The sequence below is a fragment of the Andrographis paniculata genome, unplaced genomic scaffold (assembly GCF_009805555.1).
Source record: "Andrographis paniculata isolate CXL003 unplaced genomic scaffold, ASM980555v1 Contig51END, whole genome shotgun sequence".
Classification (NCBI taxonomy): Eukaryota; Viridiplantae; Streptophyta; class Magnoliopsida; order Lamiales; family Acanthaceae; genus Andrographis; species Andrographis paniculata.
Genome location: NW_026137586.1, coordinates 416,823 through 435,121, shown reverse-complemented (window position 1 = coordinate 435,121; position 18,299 = coordinate 416,823). Strand labels below are relative to the sequence as shown.

At 31.8% G+C, this 18,299-nt stretch overlaps 2 protein-coding genes across 5 annotated transcripts; one reads left to right on the top strand and one right to left on the bottom strand.

The window, feature by feature from the left end:
* Positions 1-1,007: 1,007 nt before the first annotated feature.
* LOC127253477 (proline--tRNA ligase, cytoplasmic) lies at positions 1,008-16,770 on the bottom strand. Of its 4 annotated transcripts, none has more exons than XM_051278092.1 (13): positions 16,646-16,743; positions 5,595-5,677; positions 5,395-5,480; positions 4,994-5,086; positions 4,380-4,496; positions 3,822-4,009; positions 3,531-3,597; positions 3,143-3,265; positions 2,880-3,032; positions 2,076-2,360; positions 1,708-1,926; positions 1,374-1,467; positions 1,008-1,277 (listed from the first exon to the last, which is right to left on the bottom strand). In XM_051278092.1, exons 1-13 carry the CDS (start codon positions 16,714-16,716, stop codon positions 1,213-1,215), a joined length of 1,644 nt encoding a protein of 547 aa, XP_051134049.1. In that variant the 5' UTR covers positions 16,717-16,743; the 3' UTR covers positions 1,008-1,212. The 4 variants fall into 4 exon arrangements, with proteins under 4 accessions (XP_051134049.1, XP_051134050.1, XP_051134052.1 ...); XM_051278093.1 differs by lacking the exon at positions 16,646-16,743 and adding an exon at positions 6,913-6,990; XM_051278095.1 differs by lacking the exon at positions 16,646-16,743 and adding an exon at positions 16,752-16,770 and having other exon boundaries at positions 1,060-1,277.
* Positions 12,145-15,544, top strand: LOC127253480 (rho GTPase-activating protein 5). Its single transcript, XM_051278098.1, has 5 exons — positions 12,145-12,838; positions 13,908-14,028; positions 14,149-14,268; positions 14,645-14,875; positions 14,960-15,544. The coding sequence occupies exons 1-5, from the start codon at positions 12,432-12,434 to the stop codon at positions 15,389-15,391; spliced, it is 1,311 nt and encodes a 436-aa protein (XP_051134055.1). The 5' UTR covers positions 12,145-12,431; the 3' UTR covers positions 15,392-15,544.
* Positions 16,771-18,299: the final 1,529 nt, after the last annotated feature.

The window sequence follows — 18,299 nt, the reverse complement described above, 5'->3', positions numbered from 1 at the left end:
TTGAAAGTAATATTTCTCTTGGTCTCCCACTATAATTATTTTTTTTCCATATGCTTTTTTATTAATATTATAAAAAACAATATATATTCATACAAAATACTATAATTTAAAAAAAAAAAAAAAAAAAAAATTACCTATATTTTTTAGTGTCTAATATTATTATAAAAAAAAAAAAGAAAAAAAAACACCACCACTTCAGATTCAAGATACAAAACAATATTTTCATTTATTTTTTATGTATGTCTTTATAATTTAATCATATCTCTATCATTAAACATTGTACTTCAATCGGTGCACATGTTGTGATTTATTTATTATTTTAGCTTATTTATAAATATGTATTAAAAACTATTAGTGTATATATTTATATTCGTTAAGAAAAAAAAAAAAAAGAATGACACTGAATTGTTAATTATATATTTAGTTAAAGTTTAATTATTTAATTATATAGTATGTATATAATTTTATTTGTCCACAATTTTTTTTTTTTTATTTATAATACATACTTTTATACATTTTGTGGAGAAAGAGAGTAATACATATCAAAATGAAGAAGATATCTGCATTAAAAACTTATTTAAGAGATATGGTAGAAAGGAGTATTGAATATCTAATCTATTGTCATGTTTGTTTAATATGTTTGCATCTTTTATTTTGATATTTCGAAGTGAAAATAGTAGATATGATAAATAAAATAAAATAAAACCCAATGATTAAAATTATTCATGTAAATTGTAATGAATATTCCTCTAGGGATGACTACCAAACAGATTTTTGGGTATATGCAAACTTTTGAGCTCTATCTACATACAATCTCACACGCTTTTTATATTATTCATAAATAGTAGTATATTTTTTGAAATAAAAATAAAAATAAAAAAAGTTCTGACAAAACATTATATCAAATACTTATTATTTACAATTATCAAAATTTTCCTAAAACTCTAAAACCATAAACAAAACCTTGTTTTAATAAACCAAAATCTCATACCAATATTGTACTAAAATTTTCAGCACAACAATCAAAACCATCAATAAATTCAAGTGTAAACAGTCAAAAATCCACAAATCATAACAACATTAAGAACCAAAACTCAAGATCCCTTTGTGAGGAACAAGGCTGAGAATATATTTCAAGTATCATGAAATTTAATTCAAATTAAATTAAAGTAAAGCATCTCCAAGTTGTGCAGAGATTACCATAATATATGATCAGTAACTCCTTCCCCAGTAAGTCCACATCTTTGCAGGCTTTCCCGATGCGAAGCACAGCGTACCTGCCGGGATTTACCAAAAGAATTATGCTTTTATATGAGGGAGGGAGTAGTTGGCGCGATGCCACGATTCATCAAACAATTAAACTGGAAATGTACCTTCGGGGAGTTCAGGCTGATCGAAGGGCGTGCAGAACGACTTAGCCGCTCCCATCTCTCCCTTGGTTCGGGCTTTCACATCCTTCTCCACTTCCTGCGGCACAATTAAGTTATTATTTCAGCCATAAAACAACTTTATTAAAAAAATAAACTATATAAGAATTATGTGATTCCAATGCATATTCATATGTTACCAAATTGCTAGTGCTTTTAAAAGGGAAAATTTAAAAAATGTGCCTCTAGTAGGTAAACACCTAATTTATGTCTAACTCTAACGGGAACCAAATTTAAACAGGTAATTTCACAAAAGGAAATTAATATTTATTTAAGGTACCTCCTCATCACACCATGGGGCGAGAATCATTTTCTTTTGGCCTAGAGCTTGAACAAATTCATCCCAGGTATGCACGATTTGGATGCAGGCATCCCGCCTCTGCTTGGCAACATCAAACAGGTTCTTGTGGATGTCATCTAGTGTAGCTTTCACACGTTCAACCAAATCAGCCATGGGAATATCGGTTTTAGTTGAATTGTCACGTCTGACAGTCCGGACCTGAGATTTTAACAAGGGGACGACCAGGTGGGCTCAAAAAAAAAAAAGAAGATTTGTCACAGTATAAAGACAATTTTAATACCAAAGAAGTGGACGAACAAAAACTTCATGAACGCAAATGAAAATGTAGCAGAATCAGAGCTGTATACCTGTTTATTGGCCAGGTCCTTAGGTCCTATTTCAATCCTGAGGGGAACACCCTTCAATTCCCAATGTGAATACTTCCATCCCGGGGAATAATTCTCTCTAAAATCTGAGTCAGCACGGATTCCTGCTTCATTCAAGGAGTTTACAGTGGCTGTGCATGCATCAAAGATCCCCTGAGTGTCTGCATCTTTATAGGGCACAGGAATTACAATTACTTGCAGAGATGCCACTTTGGGAGGCAGCACCAAACCCTTGTCATCCCCATGTACCATCACCATTACCCCAATCTGCCAGAAATTTAATATAGAGTAACATACATAAGATATTGTCACAAACAGGTAATGAAAATCCAAATAAAACAAAGTTACTGGAGAGAGGTATATATAATATAATGTATACACATGAAAACATAGTGGATGTGTTGAGAAAGTTACAGTAGAAAAAATTGAGGAAGCACAATCCTAATTAGCAAACAAAAATTTTAGGCTGCATTGTATTATTGAACCCAGATTTCAATGTTAATTCCATCGCATAAATTTTAAGTTCAAATTGACAGCAGATGCATAATTAAATAAATATCCACAGAAAACCCGGTCAGTATTTCTAACCTTTCAGTACCTTTTCCTAAAAAACATGGGATCCATGTTTTGGGGAGAGTAAATGGACAGTAAAATTCATATTTTGGACACAATGTAAATCTAAATCAGAGAAGGGTGAAACAGAAAGTATTTGATTTCAACCACACGACATTATTTTGCATGGATACCTGAGTGCCTAGAAAGAGTAATAACAAAGAGAGTAATCACCGTTCTTGTAGTATACGCCCATGAATTCTGCCAGACCATAGCCCTTTCTCCTTTCTCATTCTCAAAATTTATCTCAAACATTTTAGCAAAATTCTGACCCAAACAATGTGAAGTTGCACCTTGCACACCACGCCCGGTGTTTGGAACAAAAGCCTGCCACAGAGCAATTCTATAAATAAATTACAAAGAACGGCTCCCTTCAGGGATAGTTTGCACAGACTATCCCAGAAGAGTAATATTGTATAATTTAATAGTATTGTAACCTCAACGGTGGTTGTATACAGTCCCCCAGCAAACTTCTCATGCTCACTTTTTTTCCCCTTAATAACTGGAACAGCCAAGAATTCTTCATATATGCGTCTATAGAGTTCCAAAATGTCAAGCACCTGAAAAGAATTGGACAAAATGATTGATAGTACGACAATGAACTACACCACCTCTGTTAATGAAATATTTCTAGATGTAACAGTGCAGTCATATATAAAAACAGTAAAAACTTTCAGAACTTAATCCTGAATGGCAGATTCTGAGTACTATGATAATGCTTTCAAACACACACAACCAAAAAAAATAAAAAAGAGGTAAGAAAGAAAGAAAGAGAAGTGCATGATCATGTATACAAAGGGTATAAATAGGCTAGCAAGAAAATACCTCAGCGTCTGCCTCTTCCTTGGTTGCAAAAGCAGTATGTCCTTCTTGCCAAAGAAATTCACGACTCCTGCAAAATCACTAGACATCAACTACAAAGTAGAACAAGGCTCTCAATCGACTTTATTTCTTTCCACCAAATACCGATTTCAAAAAGTTGAACCATTAAGACTAATTTCATGAATATTCTATATATATATATATATATATCTGCTTGACCAACATGGAGAAGGGTGATATAGAGTCTAGAAATTAATAGAAAAGAACTTTTCAAGATGACGAGACTATAAGTACCTAATAAATGGGGTGGGGTTGCTGAATTCCCATCTCACAACATTACACCACTGATTAAGCCTCAGAGGCAAGTCTCGGTGCCCCCTAATCCATTTGGAAAAATATGGATACATAACAGTTTCACTAGTTGGACGGATTGCAATAGGATTCTCCAGGTCAGACTCTCCAGATTTTGTTACCCATGCAACCTTCAAAGGGTGAACTAACAGTTAGACATTGATGACATGCCTGTCAAGCCCACAAGATCAGCATACAAGACTATATTATGTGTTTCAGTTGTCTGCTGAATAGCACCAGAAGTCATGATAAAAGTTAGTATTAATTGATTGCAACATCATCAACTGAAGTGCCAGTCGAGTGGTTGCAAAAACAAGCACGAATAATAAACATGAGTCAAAGAAGAGAATGAAAACATATATATATGTATGATCTCACTAAAATTGTTTTGATAAATATAAACTTCACATCAATGCTACTCTTTTTCAACAAACTTCAAAGTATACATCAGAATAAGAAAAGTGCTAGTTCCCGAACAGGAGCAAAAATAAAAGTATTTACCTCGGGCGCAAACCCCTCTATATGGTCTTTCTCCTTCTGTAGGACATTTGAGGATACAAACAGGGGAAAGTAGCAGTTTTTTATTTTCATTTTCTTGATCTCAGCATCAAAGAAGGTCTGCAAATTAAATTGCCACAAAGTTAACCACAAGGCATAACAAATGAAAATATTTGAAGAAGGACAAGCAAACAAAAGAGAAAATGTATTTAAAGTATACTTTCTGTAACACAACAATTTACTGATCATGTAACTGCCATAAAACTGAAATCACTAACTCAAATTTTCAAAATCTTGTCCAGAGCACAAAGAACCAATTAAAATAATAATTACAATAATAATAATAATAAAATTTTTGGAAATCATTAATGACTGAGGTTTTCCAGAGTAATATAACAGCTATCAGGCTTTCTCATGTATCACATAATGACTTAAAAGCTACTTCTCTGATAAACTTTCATCAGTTACTATGCAAAAAGACTTTCACTTAAATTTTACAGGAAAGCAAGTGAAAGCTCGAGCAAGACAACTTTCATAGATATAGTAATGGTGGATAAGTAAAAGCTTAATACTACAGTGTCAATTGAATTTCTAGAGAAGATAAGAAGAAGACTTACTTGCATATTCTCCCAAATAGACATTGCCCATGGTCGCAGAATGTAACAGCCAGATATGTCATAGTACTCAATCATTTCCCCACTAACAACAACCTGTTCACAATAAAAAGCACATTGGTGAAGCCTCTTGAAAATTGCTACAGGTACAAATTCTTCCAACCCTCAAGATATGAGCGTGTAAGATTAAAATTGTTTATAGTCATGCCATAAAAGACGAATGACTAGCATTATTTCAGCCACCATATGACTGATATATACAAAAAAACATCTATGTTGCGTGGGTTATATGTGCCTTGATGTTTAAGTTTGCTGCCTCTCTAATATGATTATCTATCTTCCCAAGTTATTTGAGAATGTAATATACGATAATAAAAAGAGAGATGCATGTGATGTATTCATACCTCAGAGTACCAATCCCCAAAGTTCTCATCTTTCTTATATGAAAGACCTAGGCCTGTCTCCTTTTTGACTTCCTTCTTCTTTCCCTCTGTAATTGAATCATGGGATGTTAGATAAGTACTTGTTTGCATAAGAACTATTACAGTCAAAGATAACTAGAGTAGTCTATGCTTGAAAAAAATTGATAATTCACAGCACTCACTGGAAGAAGAAGTCTTGGCATCAGTGGACTTGCCATCCTTACCAGCCATAGCAATGAATATACCGAAACCCACAAAGCAAGACCTAATGTGTTCAATATAAGAGGCATGAGCCATGAGTAAATCACTAAGAATGCTGCATATAACATGTTATTCAAATTCTGCAACCTCAGACGAAGCATGCATGTAAATACAATATAGAACCCAGAACTGTAAAACTTCACGTGATATCAAATCAATAGAAATCATAAAAGAAGTAACAAAAATAAATAAAAAACACAAAAAAGTTAAAATAAACAGGCAGACAACATGAGGTATGTCTTGATTATGCATTAATATTTCTGAAAGTTGTAAAGGAAGAAAAAACCATGCACAAGTAGAACACAGTGCTTGGTAGAGGCAGAAACAGCTAATTCAACATGTACCATTTAAAATTCGCATTTCAGCAGGAATGAAGCAAAAATCAGCTGCAAATCACGCTAACCATGACTCAGATGAATATTCACATACTAAGAGCTACATATGGAATGCACAGAAGATGACAACTATTGCCATTGACCATTTTTCCTACTCCCAGCCAAGAACATGGACCGACTGCATTGAAACAGCCCCAAAAGATGCCAAAGGACAGTGGCAATTCCATTTCAAGTGGAAAATCCCAATGATAAAGAACAACAAATTTGATAAAAGCAACCGTACAGAAATTCAGGAGCTAAATTGTGTACCTTCACTGTTTTCTTTTTTTTTTTTTCATTATACGAACAAGAACCATTTATATTTTCTTCAGTTACAATCTTATATGTATACCTGAACTAAACAGAATGAAGAACTTTTCATTTTTTATTCAAACCCAAACAAGAACCAAATGAGTTCTCTTCATTGCAAACTTATCCAGGCTTTGAAGAACCGACAGCCAAACTAACATCCCTCTACAAGGGGAGCCGGTGATGAAAACTGTCGGAAACGAAGATAGATGGAAGCCGAGAGAGAGACGAAACAAAACAAATGAAATAGAAACAAAATAAAAATAAAAATGATGGGAGTAAGAAGCATAAACGACGCGTTAAAGGGATTTAGGGTTCAACGGGTTTTGCTATTTGGGCGTAAATGCATCGCATTATCCTAAACAAAAGTAGAAGACCACTGTTGCAAAAAAAATCGCATCGCTCCCACAGAACAGATCGGAAAACTTCCAAACGTCAAACAGCCAAAAACACAGGCAAAATTTAATCTACTTTTTTTTCCTGATGTTTTCCCTGCACGAACACAACCCAAAAATACCCCCAAACATTTTCCCCAACACAAGGGACTATATTTTACCAGCAATTGCAAAACGAAACTGGAGCAGGCGAAATTGAAGAAATTAACCACAAGTAGTCAATGACAAACATCAATAGCAAGAGCAGGAGAACAATTATGACTTACCGATGAGAATAGGGGGAAAGGCGCCGCCGCCAGCACAGGACAGCTTGCAGTGTGGGGAGGCGGTATAGAACGAATGGAGGGGTTCTTTAGGCGTTGAAGCGTCGGGACGAGGGATGTATATGAAGTCTAGATTACTGTAGAAGTCAATAAGCTTTGCTTATTGTTTTCACTCTTTTTTAAACCCTAATTTCTACCGAGGGTTTTTTTTATTTTATCTAATACTCTCTTTGTCCCACCTACAGTTTCTCTGACAAGATATTTTAGAAATGATATAATTAATAGATAATTAATAATATATTAGTAAAAATAATTATTTATAATATAAATAATTATAAATTAAGATTACAATAATTAATTAATCATAAGAAAATAACCTGAATTGTGGATAGAAAGAAACGACAACGTGGACATAGTATGTAGGACGGGAGAATTATTTTTTGTTAGATACTATCCTTAATAAATACTATGACAAAATAAAATATATCATATAAATATATTCTCCTAATATTAATTTAAAGTTTTTTTTTATTTTATTTCAAAAGTATCTATTTTAAATAGTAATGCTAGTTAATATAAAAATACAATATATCATTATCCACATGTAATTAATTAATATTAGGTGTTTGGCAAAAAGCTAAAATATTGAATCAAACAATTAATTTAGATGTTTGGTAAATTAATTTTTTGAAATAATTTTTGGATCGAAAAAAATTAATTTTTAAAAAACTAATTTGCCCAACTATTTGAAATAATTTTTTCAATTTAAATTTTTTAATTCTTTATTTGTCCTTAAAAAATTATTATTCATTTTACATAAATAAATATATTTTGATTATTTATTAATTATATTAGAATATTTTATTATATTATATTATGATTTTTTATAAATTTAAAAGAATTAATGTATATATATAAATTACTTTAATTATAAAATATATAAATTTATTAATATTAACACAAAATAGAAAATATAAATATTAATAATTTATTTTTATATTAAAATTACATTATATAAATTTTATACTAAATATAAATTAAGTAAATATTTTCAATGAACTGATCGACACTTAACATAATAAATATATACACGAAATATTTATTATTTTATATTTTACATCATTTTCAATAAAAAAAATATTTATAATTTTTCAATAAAATATATTATTTTTTAAATATAACTATAATAAAAATAAATACTATTTTATAACGTTTTTACAATTTTTAATAACTAATAATAAAAAATTTCAAACATTCTAAACTCAAAATAACATAATTAAATATATTAGAAAAAAAAATGTCATCAATTATTATTTTACGTGTAAACAGTTGGTATCAAACAATTATTTTACCAAATATTTTAATACAAATCGCTAATCGAATCAGTTAGTCAAATCAGCTGATTGAATCAGCTAACATATAACAAGCTGACACGTTGAAATAATTAGGATGTGTTTGACAGTCAGCTGATACATTTTACTTGTTAGCTGATTCAATTAGCCGTTAGTGTTTAGCTGATTCAATTAGCTGGTTTGACTAGCTGATTCAATTAGCCGGTTTGACTAGCTGATTCATTTAGCTGTTTGTATTAAAATGTTTTGTAATATATAAAATGACAATTGAAAACATTTATATTTTAAATTTTAAAAAATTTTTGTATTTTTTTAGTTTTAAAAATTTTTGTTATTAGTTATTTAAAATTACGAATGTTTTATAAAATATTTTTTTATTACTTTTAGATGTGAGAAAAATAATAGTATATGTTTATATTAAGAAATATGAATATTTTTTATTAAAAATGATGTAAAAAATAAATAATAAATTTTTTGTATATATATTTATTATTAATAATTAATTAATTTGTTAATTTATTATATTTATGATTTTTAATAAATTTAGTCTATTTTATTATTTAATTTTAATATATAATATTTCCTTCGTCCCAATACAATAGTCATGTTTACCATTTTTGTCCGTTCCAAAACAATAGTCTAATTTCCATAAATAACCATATCATTATAAAATTACCCTTTCTTTTTTCATTATTATTACACAATTGCCACTAATTTTTACACTAATACACTCACATAGGCAAAAAAGTCTTTTACCCGTACTTTAAACCCACTATCAATATAATATCAATATTTTTTAAATCTCGTGTCAAACATAACCTAAACTATAGTTTTGAGACGGAAGGAGTAACATTTTAAAGGCAAATAAGGAATAAATAAAAAATTGAAGTTAAAAAACTTTTCCAAAATGTTGGGTTATATAATTTTTTAGAAATTAGCTTCTTGAGGATAATAAGCTATTTAAAAAAACTAATTTACCAAATACTTAAAATAGTTTTCTGACTGCTCAAACAATTAAAAGTGATTAAATAAGTTAAAAATACTTGAAAAAACTGTTTGTCAAACACACTAAAATCTCTTATCTATTTTTATTAATTAATAAAATAATATTATTTATTAATCTACTATTGAAAACCTAATTAGTAGGACATTAGATTGATGAGGAAAGTATTAGTATTTTTAAAATTTATTGAAAACCTATAAAATTCCATAAAACCTATAGTAAATTAGTAGAAACTGAAATACACGAGAATCCTCTATCATCAGCTCACTTAAGGTTGTGTTTGTTTTAGGGTTTAGATTTTGAGTTGGAATTTATTTAGTAAAAATTTTGAATTTAAATAGTTGTATGATGTGATATAAATAGGTGTTGATGTGGTGTTTTGAATGTAAAACTGTTTTTTAATATAATATAAAAAATAAAATATAAGTATTTAATTCGAACTTTTTGAAAAAAAAAAAATATAGTATATTTAAAATTCAATCCCCAAACAAACACACACTTAGTACCAACTGCAACAACCCAATAAATTCAACCCTGTCTATATTATAGCCCATCAAATTTATTACACCTTGACTTTGGAAGTTTTTGAAAATTTGAAAGTTTGAAAAAAAAGAATTTAATATTTTGAATTGATGTCTTGTAAAAAAAATATATATTTGATATGATATTTTTTAAAAAATAAATAATATCAAATAATAAAAATATGATGAAAATATATTATATTATCCTATGCGCCTACTGCTTCTTGATTCGTTTTTGTGGGTTTTTTTAGTGCAAGAATATTCTTGGTAGGGAGTATTAGAGTAGGATTTAATTAATACTCTCTTAGTTTACGTGGTTGATTATGTTCGTCTCACATCTCATGTCACTTTTTTTTTTAAAATGACTACGCATTTTTTTAATTTAATTTAATTTTTTTTAATTTCAATTAAACTAATTAATTATTTTAATCTATAACAATTTATATTATATGTTAATTATTTTTACTGATATATTATTAATTATATACTAATTATACTTATTCTAAATTTTTGTGTCTACAGTAACCAAGACTTCTAATGTGGGACGGAAGGAATATATTAATAATATATCAATTATATATATAATTTTTAATAAATTAAAATGATTTTTTGAGTTTAATTTGTTATTATTTTATTATAGTATTTTTAATAAAAAAATACTTTTTCTTTCCCGGTTCAAATGAGTTTTTGGAGTTTTGTAATAAATTAAAAAATAATATTGTAGTATTTTATTAATTACTGAGAGCGTAAGAGATTATGATATTCTTAATTTTAATTTTGTGTAAAAAATAATTGTGTTGGTATGTTTGTAATTGCGGTAAAAGTTAATAATATTTTGGTATTGATGAATAATTACTTTTACTCAAATTGATACTTTGGAGTAAGAACGATGAAATATACATTTTAATATATGTCATATTCGAGTCTAAATTCGAATTTATTTTAAATTAAATTTTTTTTTAAAAAAAAAAAAGAAAAAGAAAAAAAGTGAATTTAACAAATTCATCACATCTCATCGAATATAATTCCGATCAGATCCAGTATAACCCCGAATTGGATCATATGTCCAGTAATAGGTATTTTGATAAAGTGTAGGGTCCGGTTGGACCAACCATTGGTATCCCTAGAATTGGAGGCTGAAATGTTTCTTATTTTATGTTTAGATATTTGTATAAAATTCGCATTATTCTAAAATTTTATTTGTAAGTTTTGTAGTAACTAATTTCTCCATCCCATATATTGTACTATATTTTTCCTTTTTGATGTCTCATATATATACTCTAATATTGTATAAATAAAAAATAATTAACTCTGTAATATATATTAAAGTATATAATTATTTTTTCAAAAATTAGGATATACAATACAATGCCTAATTGGTATCAGATCCAAACCACAAAAAAATGAATCGGAGATCTACCGGGACCATTGGAGCAATTCACTAGGGCTGACAAACGAATCGGGTCGGGTCGGGGTCGGAATCGGGTCAGTTTAAATGGGTTACAAAACCCTTGACCTGATCTATTTAATTAAATGGGTTGATATTTGCAACCTTAACATGATTTTTTATTAATCAAGTCAACCTGAACCTGACTCATATAATCGGTTTAAATCTAAAATTTTTAAATTTTAATTTAAAATTACAATTTATACTAACAAAATTTTTCAAATGCATAATATATATACATATTAAAGTAAAAGATTATTTATTCATATCATGAAATCAATATTCAAGAATTGAATTAACAAAACATTACATAATAGTACACAACACAATCTTTTATTTTTTATTGTTTATTTTTATAAAATTAGCCATAAATATTGAATTGTATTGATAAAATTTAAAAAATATATTTAAATTTAAAATAATATTAATTAAACATGTTAGATTTGTTATTTTCAAATCGAAAATGTAAATCTTAATTTGACCCATTTAATTAAATGATTTAAACGAATTTGACCAAATTATTAATTGAGTTTATTAATTTGGTCGAAAATTTCAACCCAAATCCAACTATTTCAGAACAAGTTCGGATTAATTATTGCCAACCGTACTATTCCCCCAATAACCAATTCTTAACGAGATTCAACTCACAAAAATGATCATTTAATGCAAAAACCCATATGATAACCACCCCCCCCCCCCCCCCCCCCCCCCTCTCTCTCTCTCTCTCTCTCTGTCTTTTGTTCACAGATACCTTTCCCTTCCCTGCACTTCCCCACGCAAATTCATATATATAATGATGATAGATAATATCTGCAAATCCAGCCACCACAATTAATAACAATAAATAAATCTCTGAATAATCAAGTCACTGGAGTTGTTCCTACCACTCTTTACTTCATTCATTCATGATCCCCACGTCGTCCTGTTTCCTCCTCCACTCATCCTATTCACAATTTCAATTTTCAGATTTCATTTCCTCCCCCAATCCCCCAAAACCAAGAATCAATAAAAAATTCAAAAAGAAACCCCCAATTCGATTCGATTCCATTGATTCGTTCAATTTCAATTTGGGGGAAGAAAAATAAAGAAAAGAAATGACAGAGGTGCTCCATTCCCACTCTTCGTCATCTTCCCCCACCCACAATGCCACGTTGTTCCACTCGACTCAGTCGTACGGTGACGTGGCCGAAGACAACGACGACGATGATGATGACGATAGGGTTAGGGAGGAAGAGAAAAGGGAGAGCGACAGGAGAAGTCGGGATCAGCTCTCGCTTCTCGCACTTTTGCTCACTCTCTTTAGGAAGACCTTTTGGTCCTCCGCTTGTAAGGCCAGCGACGGTTCCGACGCTTTCTCCGCCGCCGCCGCCGGGGCTATGGAAATTGGATGGCCTACCGATGTGCAGCACGTGAATCACGTGACCTTTGATAGGTTCGATGGGTTTTTGGGATTGCCAGTCGAGTTTGAGCCTGAGGTTCCGAGAAGACCTCCCAGTGCTAGGTAATGTTACAGATTATGCTTTTCTTAATTTGATTCGATTTAATTCTCCTAATTCTCTCATTCGATTATGTTCTTGTTTGTTTGTTTGTTCTTGAGTGTTTGTTGTTTAATTTGTTGTGAATTGGGTTAAATGGAGTGAAGAATTTGCTAATTGATGCAAATTGGCATCTAGGGTTTAATCGAGATTTTGAATTGAAATTGGATTTGATCGTTTTCTATGAACAATGCAAGACCTTAGAACATCGTCCTTCTTTGAGGTGTTCTTGGGGTTTCCTTTATGTGGTTTCCTTGTTTGTTTGATTTCTTACATTTGGGGTTTTGTAGCTTCAGAGTTGTTTCTTTATGTTCATTAAAATAGGTGTTCGATTTGACGTTTCTTAATGGAAAAAATTTGATGAACAATGCAAGATCGAAACGAGACCTTAAAAACACAATGTTTCCAATGCTAGATTGCTTTTGGGGATTTATTTCAAGTTGTTGGTGATTCTAATGTCCATTAAAATAAGTGTTTGAATCGATATTTTTGAAATGAAAACAAAATCAATCAACGGTACAAGATTAAAACGAGATCTTAAAAATATGATTTTCCAATGTTTGTTTTATTTTCACTAAGTAGAACTGTTCTAATTCAAGCATATGTGACGGGGTTTGGAATTAATTTAGTCCATTTTGATTTTCGATTAATAGAACTTTTTTGCTTCAATACATGGTGTCGTCGATGCTCTGCTCTCTTTGTACTTGGAGATTCGGAGGAAGGATTTTAGGCAAAGATTGTTTTAATGAACTAATGCTCGTTTTGGATTGATCACTAAGGAACAGATTCGAACTAATCTAATGGATCCTCATTTTAGTTAATGGTTTAATATTAAACAAGTTCTTGCTAAGATTTCTTCCGACATATGTTACTCTTCTTTATGCGTCGATATCTTTATCTTGTCCTAATGAAACTTTTATCCATTAGCTTAATTAACTTAGGTTATTGCCAAGGAGCTTAACCGAAATCCGTCCACCAAAATTCTAACTTTTTTTTACGCTAAATATGTATTTTCTTCTGGCAATCCGTCGACAGTGCCACTGTTTTTGGAGTCTCCACAGAATCCATGCAGATGTCGTACGACGCGCGCGGCAATAGCATTCCGACTATCCTTCTTCTTTTGCAGAGGCACTTGTATTCACAAGACGGCCTGCAGGTGAGCGCGATTGTATTTCTCTGATGCTCGAAAAAAAAAAATCGTTTGGCGCACTATTCACAAGTGATTTGGTCGATTTCGTTCTTATCACATTCGGTTACAAATGCTTTCGCATTGCAGGCAGAAGGAATATTCAGAATTACTGCCGGCAATAGCCAGGATGAGTTCGTCCGGGAGCAATTAAACAGAGGCGTCGTTCCTGAAGGCATAGATGTGCATTGCTTGGCCGGGCTGATCAAGGTAAGTAAATACTCGATCTTTTTCTGCGGCTCGTTATTACTTTGAGTAAATTCTTTAGGGCAAAGTAGAATTGATAGAATATTGTGAAATTCGATTTATGCCAACAAATTTGTTCGTCCTCGATATTTATATTTTTTTTAATTTTACAAGCCCTCGATAAATATTTTTAGGCTCGTCCGTATAGGTTCTTTTTTTGGCTGCTAGGGTTTTGATCGTTACTTGTACTTTCTCCGAAAATTAGCTTGGCGTCGCCCCCAAATATAGGTTCACCGAACTGGGTCACCAAATTATCGTCTTTCGTTTGTGCGTTTTTATCTTGATTTTCTCAATTTTGTTACATTGTGTGTGTTTTATCGACATCATTCGATCGATGTAGGCTTGGTTCCGAGAACTCCCGAGAGGCGTGCTCGACTCCCTTTCTTCCGAGCAGGTGATGCAGTGCCAGTCGGAAGACGACTGCGACGCTCTCGTACGACTCCTGCCGGCGACCGAGGCCGCTCTCTTGGACTGGGCTGTCAATCTAATGGCCGATGTCGTCCAAGAGGAACATTACAACAAGATGAACTCGCGCAACATCGCCATGGTTTTCGCCCCCAACATGACACAGGTGACTCTACTCCTCGTCGCGCGCCTTTACGACGAAACTCTAGAGCTAACACGATTCGTCGTTCGTTTTTTTTTTAATCGGCAGATGGACGATCCGTTGACAGCGCTGATGTACGCCGTGCAAGTGATGAACTTCCTCAAGACTTTGATCGAGAAAACTCTCCGAGAGCGACAGGATCCCGTTTTGGAACAAGCTTCGGTTCCCAACATGGAGCCGTCCGACGACAATGGGCACCCGAGCATCGGCGAGCTGGACGGGAACGCCGCCTCGGAATCGAACGACGACACACCGCCGCCGCCTTTTGCGGCGGAGGATCCCGACGCCAAGGATTATCTCAGCTACTCGACTTCCACCGAAGAAGAATCCGACGGGACGGGGTCCTCCTCCGAAGCCCCGTTTCTGGAAAAATCGGAATCCAAAATTGGCGGCTCGCCGCCTCCGACGAAAGCGGACAACATTGTCGCCGTCGCCGCCGTCGGAAATTTGAGCCGCGCGAACTCTATGACGGAACGGTGATTGTTTCTTTTCTTCTTCTTTCTTCATCTTTAACCGACACTGTCGTCGACTTTATGAAGACACAATTACAATCTTGTCTGTAACTGTATTTTTTCTGGTTATCCACTGTCAACTGAAAATCTTTTGAAATTTATTGGACGATGACGATGATGACTTTGGCCTGTGAATACGACAAAATTAACCACGTGGCCAATCCTATCCATCATTTTCCAGATTGATAGAGTTTTGTAGAATCTTGAAAAGCATATTCTTTTCTCGGGGGCATTTTCACAAACAGTTTATGCTGGTTGTCAATCCCATCAGTAAAAATTAAGGATACGTTTGAAACAAGGAGATTTGCTTTTATGATTCGGGACTTGCATGTATTAATTTTGTTGCTATATTTTATAATAATTTATTTTTAAGTGTTTTTAATTTGTAGGTAAAGATTATGTGGAGACGAGGGAACGCAAAGGCCTTCGACCCCAATTTCAAATCTAATGTAAGTGATTTTAATATTATTTTATTGTTTCCTATACATATATACTAATAGCTATTTTAAATCTTTTCAGATGCATATGAGAGAGAATAGCCGGATGATCGGACGACCGAAGGGAGTAATTCATCAGTTAAAGAACAACAAATTTGATAAAAGCAACTGTACAGAAATTCAGGGGCTAAATTGTGTACCTTCACAGTTTTCTTTTTTTTTTTTTTCATTATACGAACAAGAACCATTTATATTTTCTTCAGTTACAATCTTATATGTATACCTGAACTAAACAGAATGAAGAACTTTTCTTTTTTTATTCAAACCCAAACAAGAACCAAATGAGTTCTCTTCATTGCAAACTTATCCAGGCTTTGAAGAACCGACAGCCAAACTAACATCCCTCTACAAGGAGAGCCGGTGATGAAAACTGTCGATAGATGGAAGCCGCGAGAGAAACGAAACAAATGAAACAGAAACAAAATAAAAATAAAAATGATGGGAGTAAGAAGCAGAAACGACGTCGAAAAAGGGATTTAGGGTTCAACGGGTTTTGCTATTTGGGCGTAAATGCATCGCATTATCCTAAACAAAAGTAGAAGACCACTGTTGCAAAATAAATCGCATCGCTCCCACAGAACAGATCGGAAAACTTCCAAACGTCAAACAGCCAAAAACACAGGCAAAATTTAATCTACTTTTTTTTTTCCTGATGTTTTCCCTGCACGAACACAACCCAATAATACCCCCAAACATTTTCCCCAACACAAGGGACTATAATTCACCAGCAATTGCAAAACGAAACTGGAGCAGGCGAAATTGAAGAAATTAACCACAAGTAGTCAATGACAAACATCAATAGCAAGAGCAGGGAGAACAATTATGAGTTACCGATGAGAATAGGGGGAAGGCGCCGCCGCCAGCACAGGACAGCTTGCAGTGTGGTGGGGAGGCGGTATAGAACGAAATGGAGGGGTTCTTTAGGGTCTGTTTGGTTTGGTTTGAGGGTTTAGGAGGGAAGAGGAGAGAATTATAAAAAAATTGTGTTTGGTTCAAAAATATTTAAAGGGGACGGGGAGTCAATTTTTTTTAATTTTTTTTGCTGGAATTTGGAGGGGAGACATTTCATCAAAATTTTATTTTATCTAATTACCTATTATATTTTTTAAATATTTTATTAAAAATTTTATAACATAATAATTATATCAAATAAATATTAAAATTATATTATATATTTTGAAATAATTTTAATTGATTTTTTTAATCAAGTTTAATTATAACAATTTTTTAATAAATTATAAATTAGCATATAATTATATCTACAATACTAATATTTTACTTCTTTTGTATCATGTAATACGACTATATTACTGTAAATACGAGAATTTAGATAAAATATAATTAGTAATTAATTAAGAAGTGTACCAATAAAAATAATTATTGTATAGTAAAAATAATTATAGATTAAAATTAAGATAACTAAATAGTTTAATTAATATTAAAAATTTATAAAATATAAAATATTTTTATAATATAATTAGTTTATATAATTTTTGTTATAATGTTATTATTTATACGCTAAAATTATTGTTTATCTTTATTGGTAAATTTAATAAATAACTAATGTATAAAGTATTTGATTATTTCAATACGTAATAATGTAATTATTGTTTTTATTATATTACACAAATAAGTTTTGTATCACATGTTATAAATAAATTAATCGAATTTTATTAAATATTTTTATTTTTTTATTTATATAACACAAGGGTAAAACAGTAAAATTATTAATTATATTTTCTTTTCCCTCCCCTGTTTAATCAACCACAAAAATACTATTTTCCCTCGTCTTGCCTCCCTTCCCTCCCATATGAACCAAACACACTATTACAATTTTAATATTTTTTCCCCTCTCTTCGCCTCCCCTCCCCTCCCCTCATTTGGTTATTTTAATTTTTTATTTTAATTTTGATTATTCCTTATTTATCCTTAAAACTTAATTATTTATTTTATACATATAAATATATTGTTATAACAGTATTTATTAATTATTTTTAATATATTTAATTTATTAAATTATATTTTTATTTTTTAAATTTAAAATAATTATTATTAATTATTACATATAAATTATTTTATTTGTCCACCATCCATCCCCTGAAATCGGCTGAACAACCATTCGTCCAAATGATTCATTGGTCGCCTAAACAAGCGACCACCGTACGGTCCCTTCAAACGGCCGAACAACCATTCGTCCAGACGATTCATTGGTCGCCCAATCAAGCGATCACCATCTAGTCCTTTCACTCGGCTGAACAACCAGTTGTTCAGACGATTCATTGATCGCCCAATCAGGCGACCACCATCCGGTCCTTTAAAACGGCCGAACAACCATTCGTCCAAACGATTCATTGGTCGTCCAATAAAGCGACCACCATC